This window comes from Opisthocomus hoazin, chromosome 10 (genome assembly GCF_030867145.1).
Source record: "Opisthocomus hoazin isolate bOpiHoa1 chromosome 10, bOpiHoa1.hap1, whole genome shotgun sequence".
NCBI classification, from domain to species: Eukaryota; Metazoa; Chordata; class Aves; order Opisthocomiformes; family Opisthocomidae; genus Opisthocomus; species Opisthocomus hoazin.
Genome location: NC_134423.1, coordinates 18118020 through 18141617, shown reverse-complemented (window position 1 = coordinate 18141617; position 23598 = coordinate 18118020). Strand labels below are relative to the sequence as shown.

Below are 23598 nucleotides of genomic sequence, written 5' to 3'. Positions count from 1 at the left end.
ATTAAAAGATCTTATGAAGTGCACCAACATATTTATGAGTATGTTCTGTTTTGGATAAAAATTAACTCTATTATTTAAGAATATGGTAAAATAACAAATACTTATGAACCTAAGAAAGCCAAGCGAGTTAAGAATTGGTAGAAAAGAATGATTTACACATTAACAGGTTAACATTTCCACTATCAAAATAAGTTTACTCATTTAAAAAAAATCAGATTTTGACACCTGAGCAAGTTACCAATGTATTTTAAGACTAGTCTGCTCGTGCAGTGAACTGTAAATGGAACCCAAGAAGCTAAGGGATAAGTGATCTTTTCTCTCAATGCTTATATTAGATATAACATGTCAATGACACTCATCTTTTTTTCCCCCAGCAATAATCTGCTCAGTTAGGGCTTTTTATCTTTTATTTTCCTGAAAAATTGTTCAGGCATGTGTTTTTTTCCCTTCTTCATCAAAATCTATGGAACAGATGGGACTTGAGAAGAAGAAAACTCCCAAATATTGCTGATTCTTCTTTTTTTGTGTCTGTATATCGCTATATGACAGCTTCTCAGATGCTGATCAGCATTGCCTTTTGTCTCACTTTTATCCTTTCCTTCTGGCTGATTGCAGAGTAGGGTAACATTAGGGTTAGGTTAGACCTGTAATTCATCATCGAACCACATCTGGGTGGCTGAGATTTCTGCAGCTGAGCATGTTTGTATCCATTTACTGAAATTGTTACTAGTAGCAACTAGTATGAAGAATTACAGATTGCGTCTGCCTGAGTTCTTATACACTTCCCTTGCTGTGATAACTCTGCACTATCCAGAAACAGATTGGCTCATGAAACAGAGATGGTTGTTTTTATCGTTACTCCCTTGCTAGTAAGTGTTCTCAGACAAGTCAAGAACGCTGAGGACTCTCTTGGTCACTGGAAAGCCTGAGATAAATGAATTAATCTCTTCAGCACTGATTTGCCTCACTGGGAAACTTACCTCCATTACATCGTGGTTTTGAGAGCTATGTGTTACTGTCTCAGTGAGTGTTTTGATGTCCACCTGCATAAGTCTTGCAGCTTGTCAACTTTATTAAGCTAAACCATTTGCACAGTGCCATAGTTCATATCCCACACAATGCTTTCCTGAGAATAAGTAAACCTGGTATAAACTGCGTTAGCAGGAGTTGTTCAAACCATTGCTGAAATAATAGATCCTTCTAAAGCACAAAGAAAATTCCTTTTTGAGGTTTCTTGTTGTGGCAAAACTGTGATGTTTCTGCGCAGTGTAGTCATACGGTAAATTACAGCCTTGTAGAATATTTAAGAGGGAGACAGTAACCCTTCCTGCTTCCACTGATTTTTTTTTTTCTCCAAATATCTTGTTTTTTAAGGCGTCATAACTGAACATATTTTTCAGACTAAAAAATCAATTGATTGATTTATACATGAAAGATAAGATATACAGAAGATAATCCACAATAGTTAGTGTGTGTGATGTGCAGAGATACCAAAAGCTGACTTACCTTATCTCCACTGCACAAGGCAATCCTAAAACCATCTTTACTAGTTGTGAAGTCCCCCCAGAATTTCATAGTATAGAACCATCAAAATAGTTCCTATCTTATCCGTACCATATCAGAAAAAAAATGCAGGTTGTATCTGTGGTGTATTTGGATGATGCCAGTCAAGGGCTGATCACAGATCACAGAATGGTAGGGGTTGGAAGGGACCTCTGGGGATCACGTAGTCCAACCCCCCTGCTGAAGCAGGGTCACTTACAGCAGGCTGCACAGGACCTTGTCCAGGCAGGTCTTGAATATCTCCAGAGAAGGAGACTCCACAGCCTGCCTGGGCAGCCTGTTCCAGTGCTCCGTCACCCTCAGAGTGAAGAAGTTCTTCCTCATGTTCAGCTGGAACTGCCTCGGCTTCAGTTTGTGCCCATTGCCCCTTGTCCTGTCACTGGGCACCACTGAAATGAGTTTGGCCCCATCCTCCTGACACCCACCCTTGAGATATTTATAAGATCCCCTCTCAGCCTTCTCTTCTTCAGGCTGAACAAGCCCAGCTCCCTTAGCCCTTCCTCGTAGGAGATGCCTGATGCCTGAGGACACTGTGATTTGCCTTAGGAAGTCACTAGCATGTAGAGGGCACATCTTAAAATAAATGAAAAGTGCACATTTTAGTCCTGCTGGGACACTCAAATTGCCGTATTTTTCAGTAGTTAAGCAAAAATAACAATAGTATTTAAAAACCTTGCTAACATATTCTTAACCAGCACATCATCAGGTGTCTAGCACCTGGATGGGCAGCCCGCATACCTCTTTATATTCCACTCCTCCCTCCCTATGACACTGCATTAATAAGCATGGGCATGTGTATACACAAGGCTGGATGTCCTGCCAGATGCTTCCAGCTGTGCACACACAAACTTGTTCATGCAATTTGTGAGCACAAAGCCCTCTAAAATGTCTAGCACTTGCATGCACCTTTTTATAATGTATGTTATGTCCACAATCTGGTATTAGTGTGTAATCCAATTTTGGCCAAACTAAGTCCAATTCCAGATGAATTTAACAAATACATGATGTTTTCCGGTTATCACAACAACCTCTGATAGAAAGTAACCACATTGGTCTTTGTAGTCCCAGTACCAAGATGATTCTCTAGCTTGTGCATGATCTGGTGAGAAATTTTGAGTCTTCTGCCTGCCTGATATTTTTGTGCTTTCTCTGATGTGTACCACGATCACTGTGAATGTTTGTGTGTTCAGTATTTGTTAAATGTTAATATTCTAATGGTTTTAAATTCATGTTCTTTGTGTATCCCACCAAAGAAGGCAGTGTAATTCCCTAGAGAAATGCATTTCCTGGAAAAATCTTTGCCTTTGTTAGTAAATACTCTTTGTTAACTAATACAGATATGTCAATAATTTTAGGAGTTTTAACCCTGCTTTTCATATGAAGGAAAGCAATCACTTTAAGTATGTGAACTGTCAGAGTGTATCTGCTAGGGAAATTACTAAGACATGAAATGGATAAGCAACAGAACTTCTCTCAATGCAAAGTAATTAAAAACTGAATCAGTAAGTAGTCATTGTTAAAATATGAGCTTCTCAGAAAATTGCTACGCATTCATTGAATATTTTCTAAGGGATGGATGACAATTCCCCTGGTCACCTATTTCAGATTTTTTTGTCAAAAACTGTAACAAAAATCTTGGATTTTCTATGCTTTTAAACCACACATGACTTCTAAGGGGAGAAAGGATGGTCTAAGATTAGAACAGAGTAGATCTTTGGGAGTGTTTCAGAGTTTGTTTTTTCTTTACTTTGCCTTAGAATTCCTGTGTAATCTCATGTAAGTTATCCAGTATGCTATGACAGAGCTTCTCCTTGTCTCTAGAGTGTGATTAAAAGAGCTGACCTACTGCACCATAGCACTCTGAGGCATTAGAAGAAGAATAAGCACTAAACACTACTCATGCAGTTGAAAGATATGAAAATGCAAATAGAAACAGACCTTATTATGTATTCTAAATGCAGTTTTCTTTGAAATTGTCAGAAGATCTGTATCTGACCTCACTGCAGAACAGAGCCCAGAATTTGAGGATTATCCTTGAAAATCATTCTGTAACATTGTGAAGGACCTGGAACATCAGCTGTTAATTCACATTCAGCTGTTGACCTTGATGATCATCAATTGTATCCCACAATGGACTGGAACTATTTTTCCTAAATGCTAAGGCTCAAGGAGACAAAAAGTCAATTTTTTTTAATTTGAAGAAGAATGCGTAACAAATAATCAAGCTGCTGATCAATATCAACAAAGTACCTTTTTGCTTAAGTATCTATGCATGGATCCCCATCGCTGTAAATGTAAAACTAAATTTCTCCCCTGCATTCTCTTTTTTCCTGTATTTAGGAAACCTATATCAGAGGTACAGGGGCTGTTCTCCCTATGCATCAGAATGTGTTGCACTGTGCTTGAGTTATGTCTGTCTTAATGGCTTCTAGAAATAGAAGTACTGAAATTCAGCAGATTCCCTTCCCTCGTACTATATCAGTAGAAGCAGCATGGATAGTCTTCAAGCCATCTTTTCCAGTGCTGGATGTTCTACTTCTACGCTGCATTAATGGGAATATGGAAACATCTTCCACGCAGATCACAAAAACATTACCGATGGTGGTGAAATGTACAAAAAAAAAAATTAAAAGATGAAAACTTCTGCTATATTATTAACACAAACACTAAAGTCTCATGCATCCTTCTCTTGGTATGCCTTGTGAACAGTGTTTGCCTGATAATGGTAATTCTGTTCTTGTGACTGCCAATACAATTTACACCATCCCACAGAAATCCATTGTTTAATGACACAGTTCTGATTTCTAACAAGATAATTCTTTGCTATTATGATCAAATATTTGCCTTTAAATGGTAATGGGATTTTTAGGCCTACTAAAGCAATCCTGTGTTGTAACAGGTGTTTCCACATTTGGTTTTCCATAGTGCAGTGTATCATCGCATAAAATTCCTAATTAATTAATTAATTGTAATGGAAAACCCCAAAACTGAGTGTATAAGTAAAACATAACATTACTTCTCTCTTTGCAGCTGGATCCTGAAGCTAGTGTTGTTCTAAAAGAACTTCAGGTGAAACTTAGCAATGTATTGGATGAACTCAGTGTAACATATGCTACAAGGTAACAAACCTATTTTACTGCAAACCTGACAGATGTATTCCTGTTCGAAAATCTACCTCATTGACTAAGTCTGGGTGGTTGTTTGGACGTCCTGAGGTACAGCTTGCCTCTGCGCTGATGAAGTGGTGTGCATTCATGTGTGTGTGCATTTAGACTCTGAAACATACAGATCAGTAACCTCACTCTAAAGAAAACTGAAAGTGGTCTCTGGGCATGAACATGTCGCAGAGGTGAGGCTGATGACTTTTGTTCTGCTTTTTGGAAAACAAAAATTCCTGGTTTGTTGTTGCCCGATGCTGTGTTAAACTTTTCTCTCTGACTGTGTTTATGTTACTTCCTGAGACTGACAGCTTTTTCCAAGTGGCCTGCTTCAACCAGGGATGTCTGCCTATGTTTAGGCTGCTTCAGCTGGTCACTGTGAATGGCCTTCTTGGGTCATTTGCTTGCCTGCGGCTCTGCAAAAATTGTCTGCTGAGCCTCTCAAAATCTTTCATTAATCCGAGTGCACACTGCGGTCGTGAATGAGTGTGGTGCTGTGCCAGCAGTGCCTGTGCGATAAAAAGCTGCAAGTTACATTCGCTTCAAATTAGAAAGGTATCTAAGAAAGAGGGATTAGTGCTGTAGCGGTACTCATTAAGTGAAGTCTGTCGTTGCTTATTTAATCCATTGATTAACCGTCTGGGTAGACAGTGTTCACCTTTTCTGAGTGTGCTTACTTTGTCTTGCTTTATTTTTGCTCCCAGGCCCTGGTTATCTGATCATTGACATTAATATTATTTCTTTCCAGGGCTTCTTTCTGAATGAACCAACTAGGTTTCTGCAAAAGAAAACCCAGGAATAGCTCAGTCTAGGACACGCTCCAGATAGCTAGAACATTCCTCATGGGGTCCGTTTGTTGCTGTGGTTTGTGAGGTTAACAGTGTTAGAAAGATGGCTAATGTCAAGAAAAGCCAATGCATTATTTTGGCTTTTATCGGAGGGACTGGTCCCAAGGCTTTACATGAGCAGCTTCAGTGGCAGCTTCATGTTGATTTTATCTAGGGCTTGGAGTTGTGTAGGTAAGTACACATCCAAGTGTACTTCGAAAAGTTTTCAGTCTTTCCAATGTTTTCACATGGAGATTTGTGTTGTCTTTTTATGATTAGCCATGTAGCTGGAACAGCTTACTGCCTAATTATAATGTTTCTCTTCTCTCATAATAAAGTCTCTTTCACTTTCCTCAAGTTAATCTTTGCCATTTATCTTTTCATATCTTGGCATATTTCTGGCCTCTGGTTTGCATATCTGTTCATAAAATAATCCTAAACCAATTCGGTTCATCATAAATATCATAAACAAAATTACCATGTGTGCAGAGCCTTATTCTGCCTCTGAACTGTTGACACTGATTAATTGCTGTTCTGCATTGTTTAAATGTTGTTTATATGTGTTGGCCAAAGACTGTATCACATCAACGACACTCCAAGATGGTCAGACACCTTGCTCAAGCAGATCAATTAGGAAATGGAACAGTTTTCAGAAAAGCTGAACAGATACAATTTGAGGAGCAAGAATTTGTTCACACTTGCCTTGAAGTGGATGAGATTCCTTCCAGGAGGGAGAATATTTTAAACAGAGTATTTTAAACAGTCTAAATGTTTTAGCTCTGTCTAGCTGCAAAGAAGCAAGCCAAGCTTCTGACAGCACTCTGTCTGAAACCCAGGAAGAAGCCAAACTGAGACAAATAGGGCAAAATCAGTAGAAGTTTTTTATTTGTCCTCAAGAACTATATCAAAGCTTGCATAATAACCATCAAAAGAAAAATAATTTGTTGTCACCTGTTCCTGTTGTCCTTTCACACCAAAAATCAAATCTTCAGAAGGTGTTGCTAGCTGGTAGTCAATCATACCCTAGACTACAGATTCTGATACATCTGTTGCTTTCAGAAAATAATTACTTGGCACCCCTACAAGGGCACGAAAAGCATAGTGACAGAACGGAAACAAGGAGGGAAAAAAATCAAAGCAGTACATGAATTAGTTATATGAGCTATAGTCCTTGGGAAGAATTATTTTCAGTCTGTAACACCTGCAGTATCTTGCATTTGTGAACTCTCCATTGTTGCAGAACAGGTTTTTCTATCCCAGAATTCTTTCATTCTCTTTTTTTTTTTTCCCATCCCGTAGTTTCCAATTTATTATTGAAGATTGTGTAAGACAAATGAGCAATGAACTGAATCAAATGAGAGGCAGTGGGAATGCAGCAGCCAACAAGAACAGTGCAGCCATTGATGCCGAGATTATGCTTCGGCCTCTCATGGATTTCCTGGACAAAACGTAAGTGTGGCAGACTGGTTGGTGTGGTATATTAGGAAATGAATGCTACAGTCAGGAATACTGGGTTTTACCCTGAAGTATCATTAATATCTAGAAACATATTTTTAATACTTGTACTATTCACGTGTGCAGAAGACTATGCTTAACCTGTTGACTTATATGAAGAAGTTTCTACGTAAGCTACATATTTGGCTTTCTATTTCTTGTCATGTTTTGAGCCATTACAAAGGAGCTAGTGTACGGTCCCTGCTCCACTATCTGTGGTGTAAAGAAGATTGTCTTGAACAAAAGTGAATTCCCTACACTGAAATTGTCATGGCATTTGTTCTAAGCTGGCACCCAGTGTCCCCTTGCTTATTAATATGCATTTCTCTCTCCCCAAAAACATGGTTGACATTTAAAGATTTACAGAGCAGCTTGATTTTTTTCAGTCAGTAAAAAACTGGATTTTGAAATAGTCCTGCAAGCTCACGCTGGGCCCTGAAAGTAAGGGTATCTTGTCTTCTCATCATCACACAGTGACAGGATCAGCTGTTCTGAAAGGATGCCTGCTATGCCAGTCTTGCAAAGCCCCTGTCTGGAGAGTTTGAGAGGCAGCAGAATGGGTTCAGTTCTCCTGGCATCCTGGGGGGGTCTGTTTCTTCCCAGCTCTGCCCTCTTTCTCATCCCTGGACAAACATTTTCAGCCCTGACCCCTACACACAGGGTCCTTTCCCATTAAAAAGAACATGCTGTGGGGAGTGCCGAGGAGGCTTCCTTTGTCTTCTGCCTTGTAAAGGTGTACAAATCACGTTACTCCACACTTCACCGTATGATTATCTGGGGTGACTGGTGGTGGCCTGCAGTCCCAGATGAAACTTCTTGAGAGTCACGGATCCCCATGAAGGTTTGTTTTTATGGTTTTGACAAACTGCTGTGCATCTGTGATCAGTAAGACTCTAGTCTGAAGTTAGTGACTGGAAGTGCAGAGTACTTCTCTGGGCTTCTGATGTTGGGACTAGTAAGGCCCATGTCAAAGGCTGATTTAAAGAATTTATTTATAACTGCTTTTTCTCTGTCCAGGGCATTGCTTCACATTCTTATTGTTTCTAAAAATGGGGCTGATGGGCTTGCTGTCTTAGAAACAGGACTAGAATCACAGCTCCCAACTGTACATATGCACAGCCAAAGCCTAGAAGTCATTGGCATAAAGGGTGGGGGAGGGAATTGAATTTTGGTTTTTCTTTGGGGGTTTATTTTTTCTAGGCTTCATTTTTTGAGGGCTCTGACAATTACATGAATTTCATTGACAGCTGGCAATGGGCAAGTGCTTATTTAATGTGCTTGATACTATTTGACTATTTTTGCAACACTGTCAAGTGCAGTGCCTGGATTCCTAGCCTGGAAAAAATTTTTTAGCTGCTTTATCTATATGTCAGCCTTTTATTTTTAGCAATCTACCTAGTCCTATGTGTTCAGTTACTAGAGGAGTATGTGTTGCTTTCAAGCAAGTATGGTTTTAAATTTTAATTATCTTTAAGACATTTACTCCTAGCACAAGTCTTGAAAAAAAGGCAAAAGTGTTTGTGGACTTACATGCGCTATCCTAAGCGCATCATTGAAAAAACTGAGCAAGATTACTTTTGCCTGTCAGGTTTCATTCAAATTGTCATTTCTCATAGCCATTTTCATAGCTTCTTTGAGATTTAATTGAATAATGACATAATGGAAATAAAAAAGGATTTTACATTACTGTCCATATAGAAAATATTCCTGACCACAGCAAAGTTAAATGGAATTTCAGCAGATGTTAAACCCATGCACAGAAAATACAGATGTGAAATTAAAAAAAAAAAAAAACCACTGGTAGGGAATATTACCTTTCTTACAAATATATATTTGTAATAGGATTATAAACAAGTCATATTAATACGGTTTGCGGTCTAGTAATTTCTTAATTATGCATGTATTAATGTGCTTACTAAGAGTAGTAAGAGATCCTAGAAATATGAATTGGTATATTTATGTGAGAAGTATAATGACTTTACAATAATATTATTATATTAATAAATTAAATATAATTCTATAAAATTCTCCGCATATGCATTTGTATGATATTATTTTGAAATATTCTTTCCTGTGCCTGAAAACTGCAGCATTTTATTCATGATGCTGCTTATTCATAATGATACATACAAAATGTTTTATGAATATACTCCTAAATCAAGAAAAAATCCGTCAAAGTATACAGAGCCTCCAAAAATATAATTTTACCCTTAGTAATAGACAGTACGATTGCACAGGTATGCCAGCATATAGAAATAAAAACTTCCAAATGGTAGCCTTGAATATGCATGAGCTATCAACACCTAGTTCTATGTCACAGTAGAAATATAAGACAACAAGGGAGATGTTTGTTTTTTATTTTTAAGACATAAACAAAATATATACCAAAACTTTAATTTAGGGGCTTGAGAGGGCTAAATTGATCTTCCATCAAACTTTATATCTCATCAGCATTTTGCATTTTTAATAAATATAAATCAGTACTATATTAAGCAATAAATTGGATAGTGGAGATTTACATGATTTTATAATCTGAAAGTCTTTCTCTTTTTACAAAAAATATTTACTGATAATGTTGCAATATAACTAAGCCATTAAGAAATATTGGTAGAGAAAAGCTAAACCATAATGTTATTAATCTGAGCATTTAACGATACAGCACCTCTGAAGTCTTTGTGCTAGTTTTGGAGACTGGTTTGTGTTTTGTTTTATTCCAGTTTAAGTGTCTCTGCAAAAATCTGTGAGAAGACAGTTCTGAAACGGATTTTGAAAGAGCTATGGAAGTTAGTCTTGAACAAAATACAAAAACAAATTGTGCTTCCACCACTGACGGACCAAACCGTAAGTGTCCCAGCAGTAGTTCACACACATTATAAAGGGCTGTAATGTGCTTAATCAGGTGTTTGCCAAGGGGTCTGATACCATCCTTTTCTGTACCTTGACCAGCAGGACTTGCTCTCTACTGTTTCAAAGGAGTGTAGCTAGGTTGCTCTTCTGTGGCTGGTGAGGAAGACCTTGCTCTTTCAGGTACTGCCTGCCCCTACTCGGAGCAGATTTTATGAATGCAGTACGGAAGAAGCCGAATCACTGACTTTGTAGTGTGCTTTCATGAAAGGGCTTTTAAGTTTGATTTCACTTGACTTCATCATGCACAGTAACACCAGGAGTGTTCCCTGCCCTTCCCAGCTGCACCAGAAATTCAATCACTTCAATTTTTGCAGCTCCCAGAAAGTCAGGAATGCTCCATCCCATCCTCCCATCCTGCCTGCTGTGCCATTCATTCCTCATCTTGAGGCAGCACTGAACGTCAGGAAGCTTAACCCAATTTTAGCTGTAAAGTTTTGGGGTATTTTAATAGCAGACTTGGTGGGAAGTCCTCTCTGGGCAGGTCTGCATTTACAGTCTGCAAGAAGATGTTAAGAAACTGTAAGTTAATACGGAAAGTAGTGCTGCTACACGGAAGACCAGTGTGGGTGATGGCCTGACATGAACCCTGAGTGGTGACAGAGCTGAGGGCACCGGTAAAATCTGGTTCTGTCTAAGGTTGAAAAAAAAAAGAGTCTGGCTTGCACTGCCTTTTTCAAATTGCTTTTTGCTTTTTCAAGGGACTGGGACAACATAAATGTTAATTCTTCTCATTTTCAGTCTTGTCTAGAATAAATTCACCATACTCTATGACAGGCTAGTCATGACATGGCCATAGTGTGCCTTTGGGCAACTTTATTATATACTTCCTATGATATGAGTTAAGCTGCTAAAAAAATCTATTGGTCAGTATCCATATGTTAAAAACATATCATTAAATCACTATAATATATTAAAGATACATGAAAGAATATTGCTGCAGAGGCAGGAAGCAATCTTATAGAACATGTATAAATGGTCTTAAGGTAGTAAGAGAATAACCTGAGTTATTAAGAAATTCTAGACCAGAGCTAATCACAAGATCATAGCCAGGACTCCATTCACAGAATTTGTTCATATTTATTATAATGCTCTTTACTATGCATAATTAGTAACAGCCTCTCTTTCACTGAGTGACTGCATCAAATTTATATTTCTGAGATTTTTAATTTGCTTTTCAAACATTTTGGTGCAAATTTCATATGCAAATACATAAGTAGTACTTAAATTGGTTAACTGCATTTCCCATCAGGAGCATTTATTAGCTTTATGCAGGATCACTTGTTACACTCAGAATCATAGAACATCACGGTTCAGAGTTAAGGGGTTTTTCTGTTGCCTTTTTTAATTAGTTGCCAAGAATACAGAATTACCTGTCAAAGCCTTAGTAAGCCCTCTTGGACGATGGCACAATATGTTTCAGTTATGAGAGCAAAATGTTTTGAAACATTACCCCAAAGAATTTGAATTTACACCTTTATTTAAAAAATAATAAAAAAATTTTAGCCTTTCAACCATAGTGAAAATAACCTTTGACTGCCAGCTACACACAGATCTCAATTCATCTGCCTGAATCTGCAAGCACCTCTGTTGTCCTTACTGAGGCTCAGAAATCACACCAAGCAATAAGCGGTGTGACACATATTCTATAGCCCATTACAAAAAAAACTTCTTCCAATCATTAGTTTACCAAGTTGATACTTCATTAAGCCATGGGCGTACATCTGGAATACCAAACTTACGCATTTCAGAGAGAACACAGAAAGGGTGGTGAACAGAGACAAGGAGCCCTCCTCCCCTCTCAGCCACATGGAAGAGTCTTCTGAATGGACCTTGAATTAGTTAGTGGCCACAGGTAGGGCAGTTTCTGTTTATCAGCCGGTTACTGATTAAATGCAGAGACTGCACCTGTCATTCAAGACTCTTTAAGATCATTTTAAGTGGCGACAGCTGGGATTTCAACAAGTGCTTTGCTCCCATTCTTCATAAAACTAAAACAACCCTTGCTTCTACAGACACACACTCTGAAGAAACATGACCCTGTGACTAGAAAATTGTTTGTGGCATATTTTTTTCTGAATTTTGCTCAACATTAGTATAGCAGAAGATATGATATCTTAAATATATGTTCTGTTACGATTAAGGATCATGACAAATAGGTACAAAGATTACTAGATTAGGTTTTTCAGGGTGCTTGCAGTATCACAGAATCACAGAATGGTAGGGGTTGGAAGGGACCTCTGTGGGTCATCTAGTCCAACCCTCCTGCCGAAGCAGGGTCACCTACAGCAGGCTGCACAGGACCTTGTCCAGGCAGGTCGTGAATATCTCCAGAGAAGGAGACTCCACAACCTCCCTGGGCAGCCTGTTCCAGTGCTCCGTCACCCTCAGAGGGAAGAAGTTCTTCCTCATGTTCAGACGGAACTTCCTCTGCTTCAGTTTGTGCCCATTGCCCCTTGTCCTGTCGCTGGGAACCACTGAAAAGAGCTTGGCCCCATCCTCCTGACACCCACCCTTCAGATATTTGTAAGTATATATTAGGTCCCCTCTCAGCCTTCTCTTCTTCAGGCTGAACAAGCCCATCTCCCTCAGCCTCTCCTCGTAGGGGAGATGTTCCAGTCCCCTCACCATCCTTGTAGCCCTCCGCTGGACTCTCTCCGGTAGCTCTTCATCTTTCTTGAACTGGGGAGCCCAGAACTGCACACAGTACTCCAGATGAGGCCTCACTAGGGCAGAGCAGAGGGGAAGGAGAATCTCCCTCAACCTGCTGACCACACTCTTCTTGATGCACCCCAGGATCCCACTGGCTTTCTTGGCAGCCAGGGCACACTGCTGGCTCATGGTCAACCTGTTGTCCACCAGGACATGCAGGTCCCTCTCCGCAGAGCTGCTCTTCAGCAGGTCTGCCCTAAGTCTGTACCGATGTATGGGGTTGTTCCTCCCCAGGTGCAGGACCCTGCATTTGCCTTTGTTGAACCTCATCAGGTTCCTCTCTGCCCAGCTTTCCAGCCTGTCCAGGTCACGCTGAATGGCAGCACAGCCTTCCGGTGTGTCTACCACTCCTCCCAGTTTTGTGTCATCAGCAAACTTACTGAGGGTACATTCTAACTCTTCATCCAGGTCGTTGATGAAGAAGTTAAACAAGGCTGGGCCCAGTACTGATCCCTGAGGGACACCACTAGTTACCGGCCTCCAACTAGACTCAGCGCCGCTGATGACAACCCTGTGAGCTCTGCCATTCAGCCAGTTCTTAATCCACCTCACTGACCACTCATCTAGCCCATACTTCCTGAGCTTTCCTAGGAGGATATTATGGGAGACTGTGTCGAAAGCCTTGCTGAAGTCGAGGTAGACAACATCCACGGCTCTCCCTTCATCTACCCAGCCAGTCATGTCATTGTAGAAAGCTATCAGATTGGTCAGGCATGATTTCCCCTTGGTGAGTCCATGCTGACTACTCCTGATAACCTTCTTTTCCTCCACTTGCTTCATGATGGCCTCCAGGACAAGCTGCTCCATTACCTTTCCTGGGATGGAGGTGAGGCTGACCGGCCTGTAGTTCCCTGGGTCCTCCTTCTTGCCCTTTTTGAAGACTGGAGTGACATTGGCCTTTCTCCAGTCCTCGGGCACCTCTCCTGTCCTCCACGACCTCTCAAAGATGATGGAGAGTGGCTCAGCAATGACATCCGCCAGCTCCCTCAGCACTCGTGGGTGCATTCCATCAGGGCCCATGGATTTGTGGACGTCCAGATCGCTTAAGCGATTCCTCACACAGTCCTCCTTGACCAAGGGAAAGTCGTCCTCTCTGTAGGCTTCTTCTCTTACATGTATATGTGACACTTCAGCAGCTGTTGGGTTTTACCAGTGGTAGCCTCTATACAAAGTGTCCCAGTTGGCAGGCATGGTGAAAGGTGTATAGCTAGTTGCATTTATTTTGCTACTTCTGTTTTCTATTGAACATACAATATTAAACAAAATCAATGAAAAGTAAGATACTGTAAGAGAGATATTTCGCTATTGTAGCCTTGAATGTTACTTACTCTATGAGCACAGACATTCAAAAGCAGGGTTTATTTTTTTATTTTTCATATTTATCTTACGAGTCTCACTAGTAATAAATAATGAATATTTAAGCTGCGGTTCTATATTACATCTTTTGCAATTGAACCATACAGAAGCAAAATTTTTTCTGGAAACTGAAACCTTTTGGAAACAGAAAGACCAATGAAAAATTTTTCGGGATTGTGCTGTGTAAGCTGGACTGACTCTTTTTTTCTGAAATCCAGACATTCAGAACTGTGTCTTGCTGAACTATCATATAACTGCACTAGTAATTCTAATTCTTGGAGTAATTTTGGTAAAAAAATGTGATCATGGAATTATAGTAGGATTCTGTCTTTGGTATCATGCCAGGATTCGGCTATCGTAAAATATTGGTTTAACTTACTAACACTGTGGTATCTTTTCTTAAAAAAAATGCCCTTGGCTTAACAATAAGCCATTATGCTCTGTGTTACCCAGCTGAGGATTTCACTATAGACAGTTAAGCTTTTGCAGGTTCCTCAGGGCTGCTCGCTTCCCATTATCATTATGTATATTAGCATAGTACCTGAGAGCTATGATTATGGACAAATATCTCATTGACACACTGTATAAGAACAATCCCAGCCCATGAAACCACTCTCAACAGAGTACGCAATATTTGTATCAAGTATACGCTATTGGAGGGAATCATGCTGCAGGCATTCAACTACTTGGCCCTATCAACTGAATGAAAATATGTCTTATGTGTAACTGAAATTTTCATTTAGCTTTGCAAAACAGTGACTTTGGCTAATGTTCTAGCAGAAAATAAGATCATGTTGACATAAAAAGCAAACACGCTGTAGTGAGTCTGTTTCCTGAATTTTCGTGTCATTACAGGGGCCCCAGATGATATTCAGTGCAGCCAAAGATCTTGGACAACTGTCAAAACTCAAGGTAATGGAGCCAAGTGAAGCTGTGAATGTCTTGCCCAAATGAAAAAATTAGGTGAAATTTTAGTGACTGTGAGGCCAAGCCTTTTGCCTTATTCTTATGCTTATTTACATTAATAAAACTGAATATGGCAGTAACTATTCATAGGTGAATAATGATTTTACAGTCTCATCGAAAACAAATTAGGAATAAAAGACTGTATGCTTATGTGGTAAAGTGATCACTAGATGGGTCAAGAAGATACCATTTCCATATCACACAACTAGGCCTTATAAACACTAATCATTACCAAAAAAAAAATTATGAGATCTTTGCATTCCCTTCTGGAACAAGTTCTGAAAGCCCTCTAAGGTGGAAATACCAGTAATTTTTTCCTGTGTATTATTCATGGTATGTATTGAAATATAGAATGTACCTCTACGAGAAACTCATCAGCACTATGTTACTGAAGTCCATAATACAGTTGATGGAGAGCTTAATTTGATACTGACATCAATTTTTTGCCAGTCAATTTTGCCATTAGTATTTCAGAATCGGGCAGAAGTGTGGTAATTCATGCTTCTCTGAATAATTGCTTAGTTTGCTGGAGGAGTTAAGATGTTGCCCAAGTAAATCACAGGATGCTTATTTTAGACAAAGATTTCACAGGAGTATAGTCACTTTATGACTCTAACTTGTGTTCTAATAGGAACCTCCTTTTTTAAAAAAACGTGAGGCATTAACAAACACTAGTTAAACTGTCAGGTTTATTAATAAAATGAATTCTTTCAGTATCATCTAATATAAATATTTAAACTTAAAATTTAACCTTTTCCCCACCCCCCCAGAACAGAATATAATACATTTTAGGAAATGAAATAAAGCTACACAGATGGTCAGTATTAAACATTGGGGTTTTTTCCCTGCAATCTGTGTTTTCGAGAAACAACGTGATTGCTCTAGGTTATAATGTGTTGTAAAAGAAGTCTGAAGTTGAATTAATCCCTGTTAATCATAGGGGCTTGGAGGGCATTTGGCGTTTTTTTTTATTTGTTTTCCCAAGAAAAGCCAGGCCACAATACTGTCGCTCTTGCAAAATCAGCTGCAGCCTGAACTTGCATTGCAGGACCATGTGATTCGAGAGGAAGCCAGAAGCCTGACTCTGAGGCAGTGTGCAATCATGGAAGTAGCACTAGCTACTATAAAGGTACAGCTTTACATCTTTTTCTGTTCCGTGCTTGAATGACCAGGAGCATGAATGACATAAACAACAGATTCTAATATAGAATGATTCCTTAGAATCATAAAGATCTCTTTAACGTGTCAAGAACCATCTGATCCTAAACTCTTTGTATTAGCTTGAAAGCAAATGTCAAATAGTCTGCTTGCAGAAAAGTTAGAGAAATTATTCTACTAGTTGCAGACAGAACATGTTCTGTTACAGGCATCGGTGGCCAAAGCTTATCTGATTCTTCTATTCCTTTACAGTTTAGAGTTAGTGCCACTGAAGCAGCTAGGCTAAATCTTTATTGTTTTGCAGCATAGCCTCTTTTTGTCCCACAAAGAGACACTGAGCCTGAAGAGTGTGGTTGTTCCTAGCTGCACTCATCTGCAAACATATATGACACATGTTTTGTATAGCACACCAGAAAACAAGGCTTTTAATACCATGCATTACTGATTTTAAATTCAATGTCCAATTGAATTTATCAACTTTTTACGGTTTGGAATTCACCAACTAATTTACTATCACTTCTAAATAATTTGATTTAATTTAAAGATGCTGTTTAATTATTCTACATGTTGGTCCCTTTTCAATGAAAACAAAAAAACATATTCATCACACACCTGTTCAAAACACTTCTGAAAAAAATAATTTTTATGCATTACCAACATCTTGTTCATGCAGATGTTGGTAATGCATAAAACTACTCTAGAAAAATCTTAGCCTCGCAATAAATGTTTTACATTAGATTTTTAAAGGAGCCATATTAGAGACAATCCATCCAACCTTACCTGGTGCTAATCTCATTTACTAGAAATGCAAATTAATTTATTGGTAATTGCTAAAGTATCTCTAGTATCTCTAGGATGTGACCTCTCTGGAAGGATGAAAGGATCAGGCCATATTCTGGCTAAAATGAGCTGTAAACTTAAATGCTCCTAAATGTAAAAAAGTAAAGAGATTAACAAAGTTTTTGGTTTTGTTTTTTTTTTATATAAAAAACTGGAGATTTTCTTACAGTTTTCACAGATTTGGTTTCTGAGGTCAAAAGAAACCATTAAGGAATATTATTTAATGTACTTATTGGTATTTTTAACATTGGTCTGGATCTTTACTTGGTGTAAATAACTTGTAAAGCTATCGATTATAGAAGAACAGCATATTCTTGTGTCTGCTGCTGATGAGACAGCACATCAGGAAGGGAAGGAGGTAGCTACTTAAGTATAAAATTGAACATGTAAATAAGATGACATATTCATGAGCAAGTCTTGGACAACAAAATAGTGCCTCAAAACACAAGAAAGAAGTATCAGAGAGGGCTCCCAATTGCCACCTTTTGTATTTGCAGTGGAACTGGCATTTCTTTCAGAAATAAAAACAGTGTTTGGGGATTACTGATATTGTGGAAACAGAAATGGAACAAAATACTGAAGTACTGTGCACTCACAAATTAAGCCCTGTGGAGTTCTCCGTTCAGTACGTGAATCTAATTATTTTCCTTTCAAAGCATTTGTTCTAAATAAATAAAAGTTGGGAAAAATGTAAATTCAGCCTTTACCTGAAGAGTCATAGATAGTCATAGATATATATTAATCATTTTACTAAATAAAAGACTATAATTGGAGGAAAAAGGTTGGAAATGGGGAAAATCCTCTATGAATTCAGTATTCTTATCTCTGTACTCTACATTCAGAAATGGAGCAGAAGAATGCTCTCTGAAAAACGCATTTTCAAATGGTAAGGCAATGACGTGGCATCATAACCTGTTTTCTGTACTTGGCACATGATATGGCAAAATGTCTTTTTCCCAAAATACTAAGCAAATACCCTTGATCATGCAGAAATTTGTCTTACAGTATTAGAAAGTGAGCAAAGACGAGCATTGTGAGTTAATTCAAGAAAAAATACTGCTGTGTTGATTTAGGAATGTAGTTCATAAGTTTAATGATCAAAATATATAATTTTTTGTTAATGCTAGGTAAATAGGGTTTGTTTCAAAGCAAAAAAAAATGGCTGCCCAAATAAGAATAGGAGAATGGTAAAAATGGCATCAGGTATCTGTTCAAAATTAAGTAACTGATTATCGCAAGGAAGGGATTTGCAGGGAGGAGTATGTCTGTGCTTGCAGTCTTTATTTTTCCTTTCATTAGTCTAATTTTTAGTAGCAAAAGTTAATTCATTGAGCAACTTACAATTAGAATTCCATCGATGATAGTGTTATTAATGCTTTGAAGAGCATAAAATAAAGGAATATTCTTTCATCTTAAATGTATATAGCATTTAATCAGTCTTTGTACGATGTAGAAAGAACCTTAGCAATTTATATACATTTTTTTAGCTTCATTTGCAATTTACTGTTAGGAGAAGTGGCTTTCTGGCCTCAGTTATCTCAAACTGAGTTATCTCAGCTATCTCATTGTCTCAGCCCAGAGATAATGTTCATTGATAATATTGTTCTAGTTTCCATTTTTGTCTTTGCAAGCACTGTAAACCCAGAGGCACTCTACAAATGGAAACTATCACCCAGTACGACGTGTGTGGCATTGGTCAAGTTTTGGCTGAGACTGCAGTGGCTACAACATGGATTTCCACATACCTGACATTATGCACTTGTGTCTGCACCTTTCATTTGTTAGTATGGCTTTGAAGCCTTTTTTGTCACCTCTGAACCTTCAAACCGCTCAGATTGGAGCAGGTGAACTAGTTTAAGGTTTACATCTCTAAGGGACAGGTATTAGGTGTCCAACTGAATCTATAAAACCCCATTTGCTCATTGTTTTTCTGTGTTTTGTTCCACACAGTAATCATAGAATGGCAGGTTAGAAAAGACCTCTAAGATCATCAAGTCCAAAATAATGATATGTTTATATTAGTGGTTTTGCATGCAAAATTTACCATTTATGGACAAAACCAAAAAAAAAGGAAAAACTCTGAAAGATTAGGGTCAGGTGTCCTTGTTTCATGATATGTCTGTTAGCTTTTCATGGAGCTTTTAGTCCTTTGTATTTGCTGCTGCAGATAACGTTATATTGGGAGACACAACTAAAACCAAAGATCACAATAATTGTCACAATAGACAACAGCAGGAAATATTAACAGATTTGAGCACTTGCTTATAAAAAGCTGATTTAATCAGAACCTCTTAAATTGACACTAGCGGCCCACATATGTTTAAACCAATATAGACCCTTTCAGCCTGCTGACTTCAGCGCCTTTTTTTTGCTCCTACAGGTATTTTTTCCCTGTAACAATCAGTAGACATCAACACAAAAATGTAAATAATGACTTTGTTATGAAAAGTACATTTACATTTCATGTCCTGCAAAAACCTTGAGAATCGGAAGGTGAAATGGGTAGACTGACATCCAATGGGCACATGTGGACTGTAGGTCTGCTTGTCACAGAGGTGCTTAGGATAAAGCATTTAGTACATATGTATGTAAACTGAAATGTGTATATGGCATATATTCCTTTGACAACACTCAAAAAAAATTCAGGGAGAATAGATTCTGCTTACAGTTCCCAACACTTCCTGCATCGAGTGGACCAATATTGCATGTCATCAAGTAATCAGAGTGTTTTCCTGAAAAACAGTGTGTGCTTTTAGTAATTAGCCATTAGTGGGAGCTTTATATATCAATATTGAGACCTAGAACTGTAACGTACATGTAAAATGCTTTGCAAAGTGTTTGAACAAAACACAGGTTTTAAACATGTGTAGCCAGTATATCTTTTCTTTGTAGCTTAAGCACATTAGTTCATCAACTACCGTCCTGTATAAAATTCTAGGGAAAAATTTTCATTTTGTGAGGAAGAAGGGAAGAATGCGTCCAAATTTTTCTGAACTCAGCTTTTGGACTGGAAACATAATAGAGTACTTGCAATAGTTTACATAGTCAGCATGGCATCAAAGTGGTAAATGTATATTTTGTTCCAAATCTAGCTGCACCAGTAGATCAGGAGTCATCTTTGTTTAATTTATGCTAATTTAGCTTCCCCTTTTTTTTTTTTAATGAAAGAAGGAAGGGAGCACTCAAATTATCAGTCTCAGTGGGATAGCGAAAGGAGGGGTGCTGCCTTGTAAGCAGGCCTTGAAGAGCTGGCAATAACCTCTATAGTGGTGCAACTGCTTGCAGAGTGAAGGTCTGCCCTCACCTCAGGTATCCAAGCGGACTAATTTGCTGCTGCATCGTTCATAGGAGTGCGTAAAGAGAGCTGTGGGTACAGTTGTTCTGCCCCAAAGAAAATCCTCTTTTAAAGGATGAGGTTTACTCCCCGTCTTCAAGGGCACTACCAACCAATCAGCTCCTTTTCTGTTCCTTTCACAGTCCAGGAAACCCTGATGTGGACACTCAAGGATGACACACAAATTTTCTGCATCTCCACAGCAAAACAGGTCAACTGTGGAATCAAAAAGATAATCACCATGGAAAATTCCATGGAATATCTAATAATTTCCCAAAGCATAGTCATAATTTTAGGCACAATAACAATGCAATGCTAATCCAAAACTTCATGATCTAGGATCTTCGTTTATAAAATTTTAACAAAATTCCACCTTCCCTCAGAAAGAATATATTCTTTACTTGTGCTGCAAACCATGCTATGATTTTAGAGATTTTTTTTTAGATAAAGAATTAAAACTGATTCCCCTCTCCACAGACTAAAAGAACCCTGCAAATATATGCATATACAGCTTTGACATATAAATACTTGAGATCATGAAGACCAAAATTAAAAATTTGTTTATATTTTTTTCCCACAAGGCTTAAATTTCTACCTTTGGAAAGAAGCTCTGTAGTAGAGATGATGACAGTTATCTCAACTGCTATAATCATAAACCGAGCTACACATGCCAGGTGTTATTTTTAGAAGTGCGTGTAAAAATTTTATTTAAAATTGTAAGTCTGTAACTAGGGCATCTCTCAGATAATTTGCCTCTCTGAACAACCATGTTTGTTTTTTATTTTAGCAATATTTCCATGCTGGAGGAAGTGGGCTGAAAAAAAATTTCCTGGAAAAGAGCCCGGACCTACAGTCCCTGAGATACGCTCTTAGCCTTTACACACAAACTACTGATGCCTTGATAAAGAAGTTCATAGACACTCAGACATCTCAAAGTAAGTGATCTGTAAGAGATATGAGTACATCAAATTGTATTTTAGATGTTTTAAATGATTGGTTGACAATCACATGCTCCAAACACAGTGGTATTTTGGAGTTTATTGTCACAAATTTGGCCATGTGATGTTATCCCATATCAACTCTGTTGCCAATTGATGGAGCTTATCTGAGGGCAGTGCATCTATCAGCTTGTTACTTTACATGAAGAATGGTCCCATAGTTCTAAATAAACACTGAATACCAGGATTATTTATAAGAGCACTCCACATACAAACATGGTTGTAGAGGCCATGCCAGAACGCATATTATAGTTGCAGAAACAGAGTAATTTGTAGAGTGCATTGGCAACATACTTTCGGAGATGGAGGATATTAACTACTAATCACAAATAATTGCAGAAAGCATGACATATCCCTTAAGGTTCCCTTTTAGGATAAAGAACAATAAATTGTAAGCAACATGTCCTTAACGTAGCACACAGATTCCACATTACAGAACCCACAGCTGTCCTTCTAGCAGGTCATCTGCGGATTCAAAAGGAATAGAAGGTTTCTGTAGACTAAAATACATTATTTTCCCTGTCTAGATCTTTTTGCTTTGTGCAGTTCAGAATTCAGGTTCAAAACCATCCTGCTGAAAATGTCACATCATTTTTTATGCCCATTTATCAAAATTTTGATACTTTCCCAAAAGCAAATGGAGGCAGAGAACATGCAAGAATATGACATTAGGTGTTCTTTGAATCTGGGTGTCAGCAACACTGAAGCCACTTTTTCCTGCTCTAGAATTTTGATGTAGTGCACCAAAACAACTGAAACACAAAGTCCTCTTCATTTAAAATACATATACCATTCATTAATAATCATTCAATAAGACAGCAAGGATTCATGGTAATACTTTTAGGCAAAGTTTCCTTCTGTTTTCAAAAAGAAGCTATTTCTTACCATTTTTCTTATTGATCTAGGACAGTGTTTTCATATTTCTACAGTACATACAGGAACTGCTTTTATATAGATAACGTGCATTATACTCCAAAATGAACAGTTTCTTCATTATAGAAACTGCAGATTTTTCCAGAACAGTAATCTTTACTAGATTTCTTTTGAATGTAATGGGCATCTGTAAAAATGGCCTGTCTGCCATTTAATGTCTTTGGGAAGGAATATAATTTGCTGATCTATAAAGAATTACCCTGCTCCTACTCATAAGAATCAGAAAAGTTTTAATTGGACAGTTAAGCTGGAAATTAATTGCTTTTACCTCTGAAGTACAGTATCTTACTCACAGTATCAAAAGCACGAAACATTAGTTTTGCAGCTTGCCCCAACATTAATTCCAAGGAATTATTTGCTAGGCAGGTTCCATATTAGGCTGGGTAACTGTTAATAATTCATACAAGTGAGAAAATTGCTATAAAACTCTAATATATAAGGAATAGATTCTTCCCCCCTCCACCCCCCCAAAAAAAAGATTAACAATATGGATTTAGGCAGAAAATTATTAATTACTGGTATATTTTGGTTTTCCTTACGCATACTTTCATTGTAACTTCAGGGGAAAAACAGCCAGGTTTTTGCTGTAAGCAGAGATCTTTTACAAACCTTGAACCACAAACTTGACTTTTCTGATTTTCATCATGATATGGGCCTGAGGTCTGTGTTCATTTCAGTGCACACATTTGCACACCAGTATTATCGGAAGTGTAGCCACTGGGAATCAAAGTTAAGGAAAAGTGACTCATAGCTTTTCATCATCCTTTAATGTCTCATTTAAAAGAACTAAAAAACTCATCTGTTATGACTTCCAGCCTCACAACTGTAGCTGTATCATTAGAGTTTAGTTAAAATGACCCTATTTGCAAATCAGAAACTTTCTCTGAAGTGTAATTAGATTTATATCTGCCCTCATGTTTGTGCAGGTAACCAATCCGTAATCAATAGGCAGTTGGATGTAGTTAAACTCAAACCAATAAAAAAAGAATACTTTAAATCTAAAGAAAATAGCATATTGAATAATAACTGTGACTGTAGATAAAAGTTTCATTCCTCTGAAAAACACTAATCTTCCCTTTTTAGTCATTACCCATTTTTAGCTTATGAATCTTCTTTTTACCTTATTTTAACTTAATAAATTAGTATTACCATGATGTAATTTTGATCTCAACCCTTTAAAGGCTCTAAGAATTCAAAAAAATAATAAAATTTTTAAAATGCAAATTATTCAGCAAATAACTGGTGTCTGCCTTCTGAACAGTTATTTCTAACAGAAATAACCCATACTCAACAGTAAGAAATGCAGAACAGTTTTCTAGTCTTGTCTTGAAGGACTTTTGCCAACAAAAGAAACT

General features: G+C 38.0%; 1 protein-coding gene across 2 annotated transcripts in view; it reads left to right on the top strand.

Moving 5' to 3' along the window:
• Positions 1-23598, top strand: part of UNC13C (unc-13 homolog C) — a 184326-nt gene that overhangs the window by 147909 nt on the left and 12819 nt on the right. For both annotated transcript variants that reach the window (XM_009940223.2, XM_075431450.1), the window contains 6 exons: positions 4594-4682; positions 6848-6997; positions 9760-9883; positions 14870-14926; positions 16029-16109; positions 21100-21247. In XM_009940223.2, coding sequence (XP_009938525.2) covers positions 4594-4682; positions 6848-6997; positions 9760-9883; positions 14870-14926; positions 16029-16109; positions 21100-21247 — 649 coding nt within the window. The remainder of the gene's footprint in view (positions 1-4593; positions 4683-6847; positions 6998-9759; positions 9884-14869; positions 14927-16028; positions 16110-21099; positions 21248-23598) is intronic.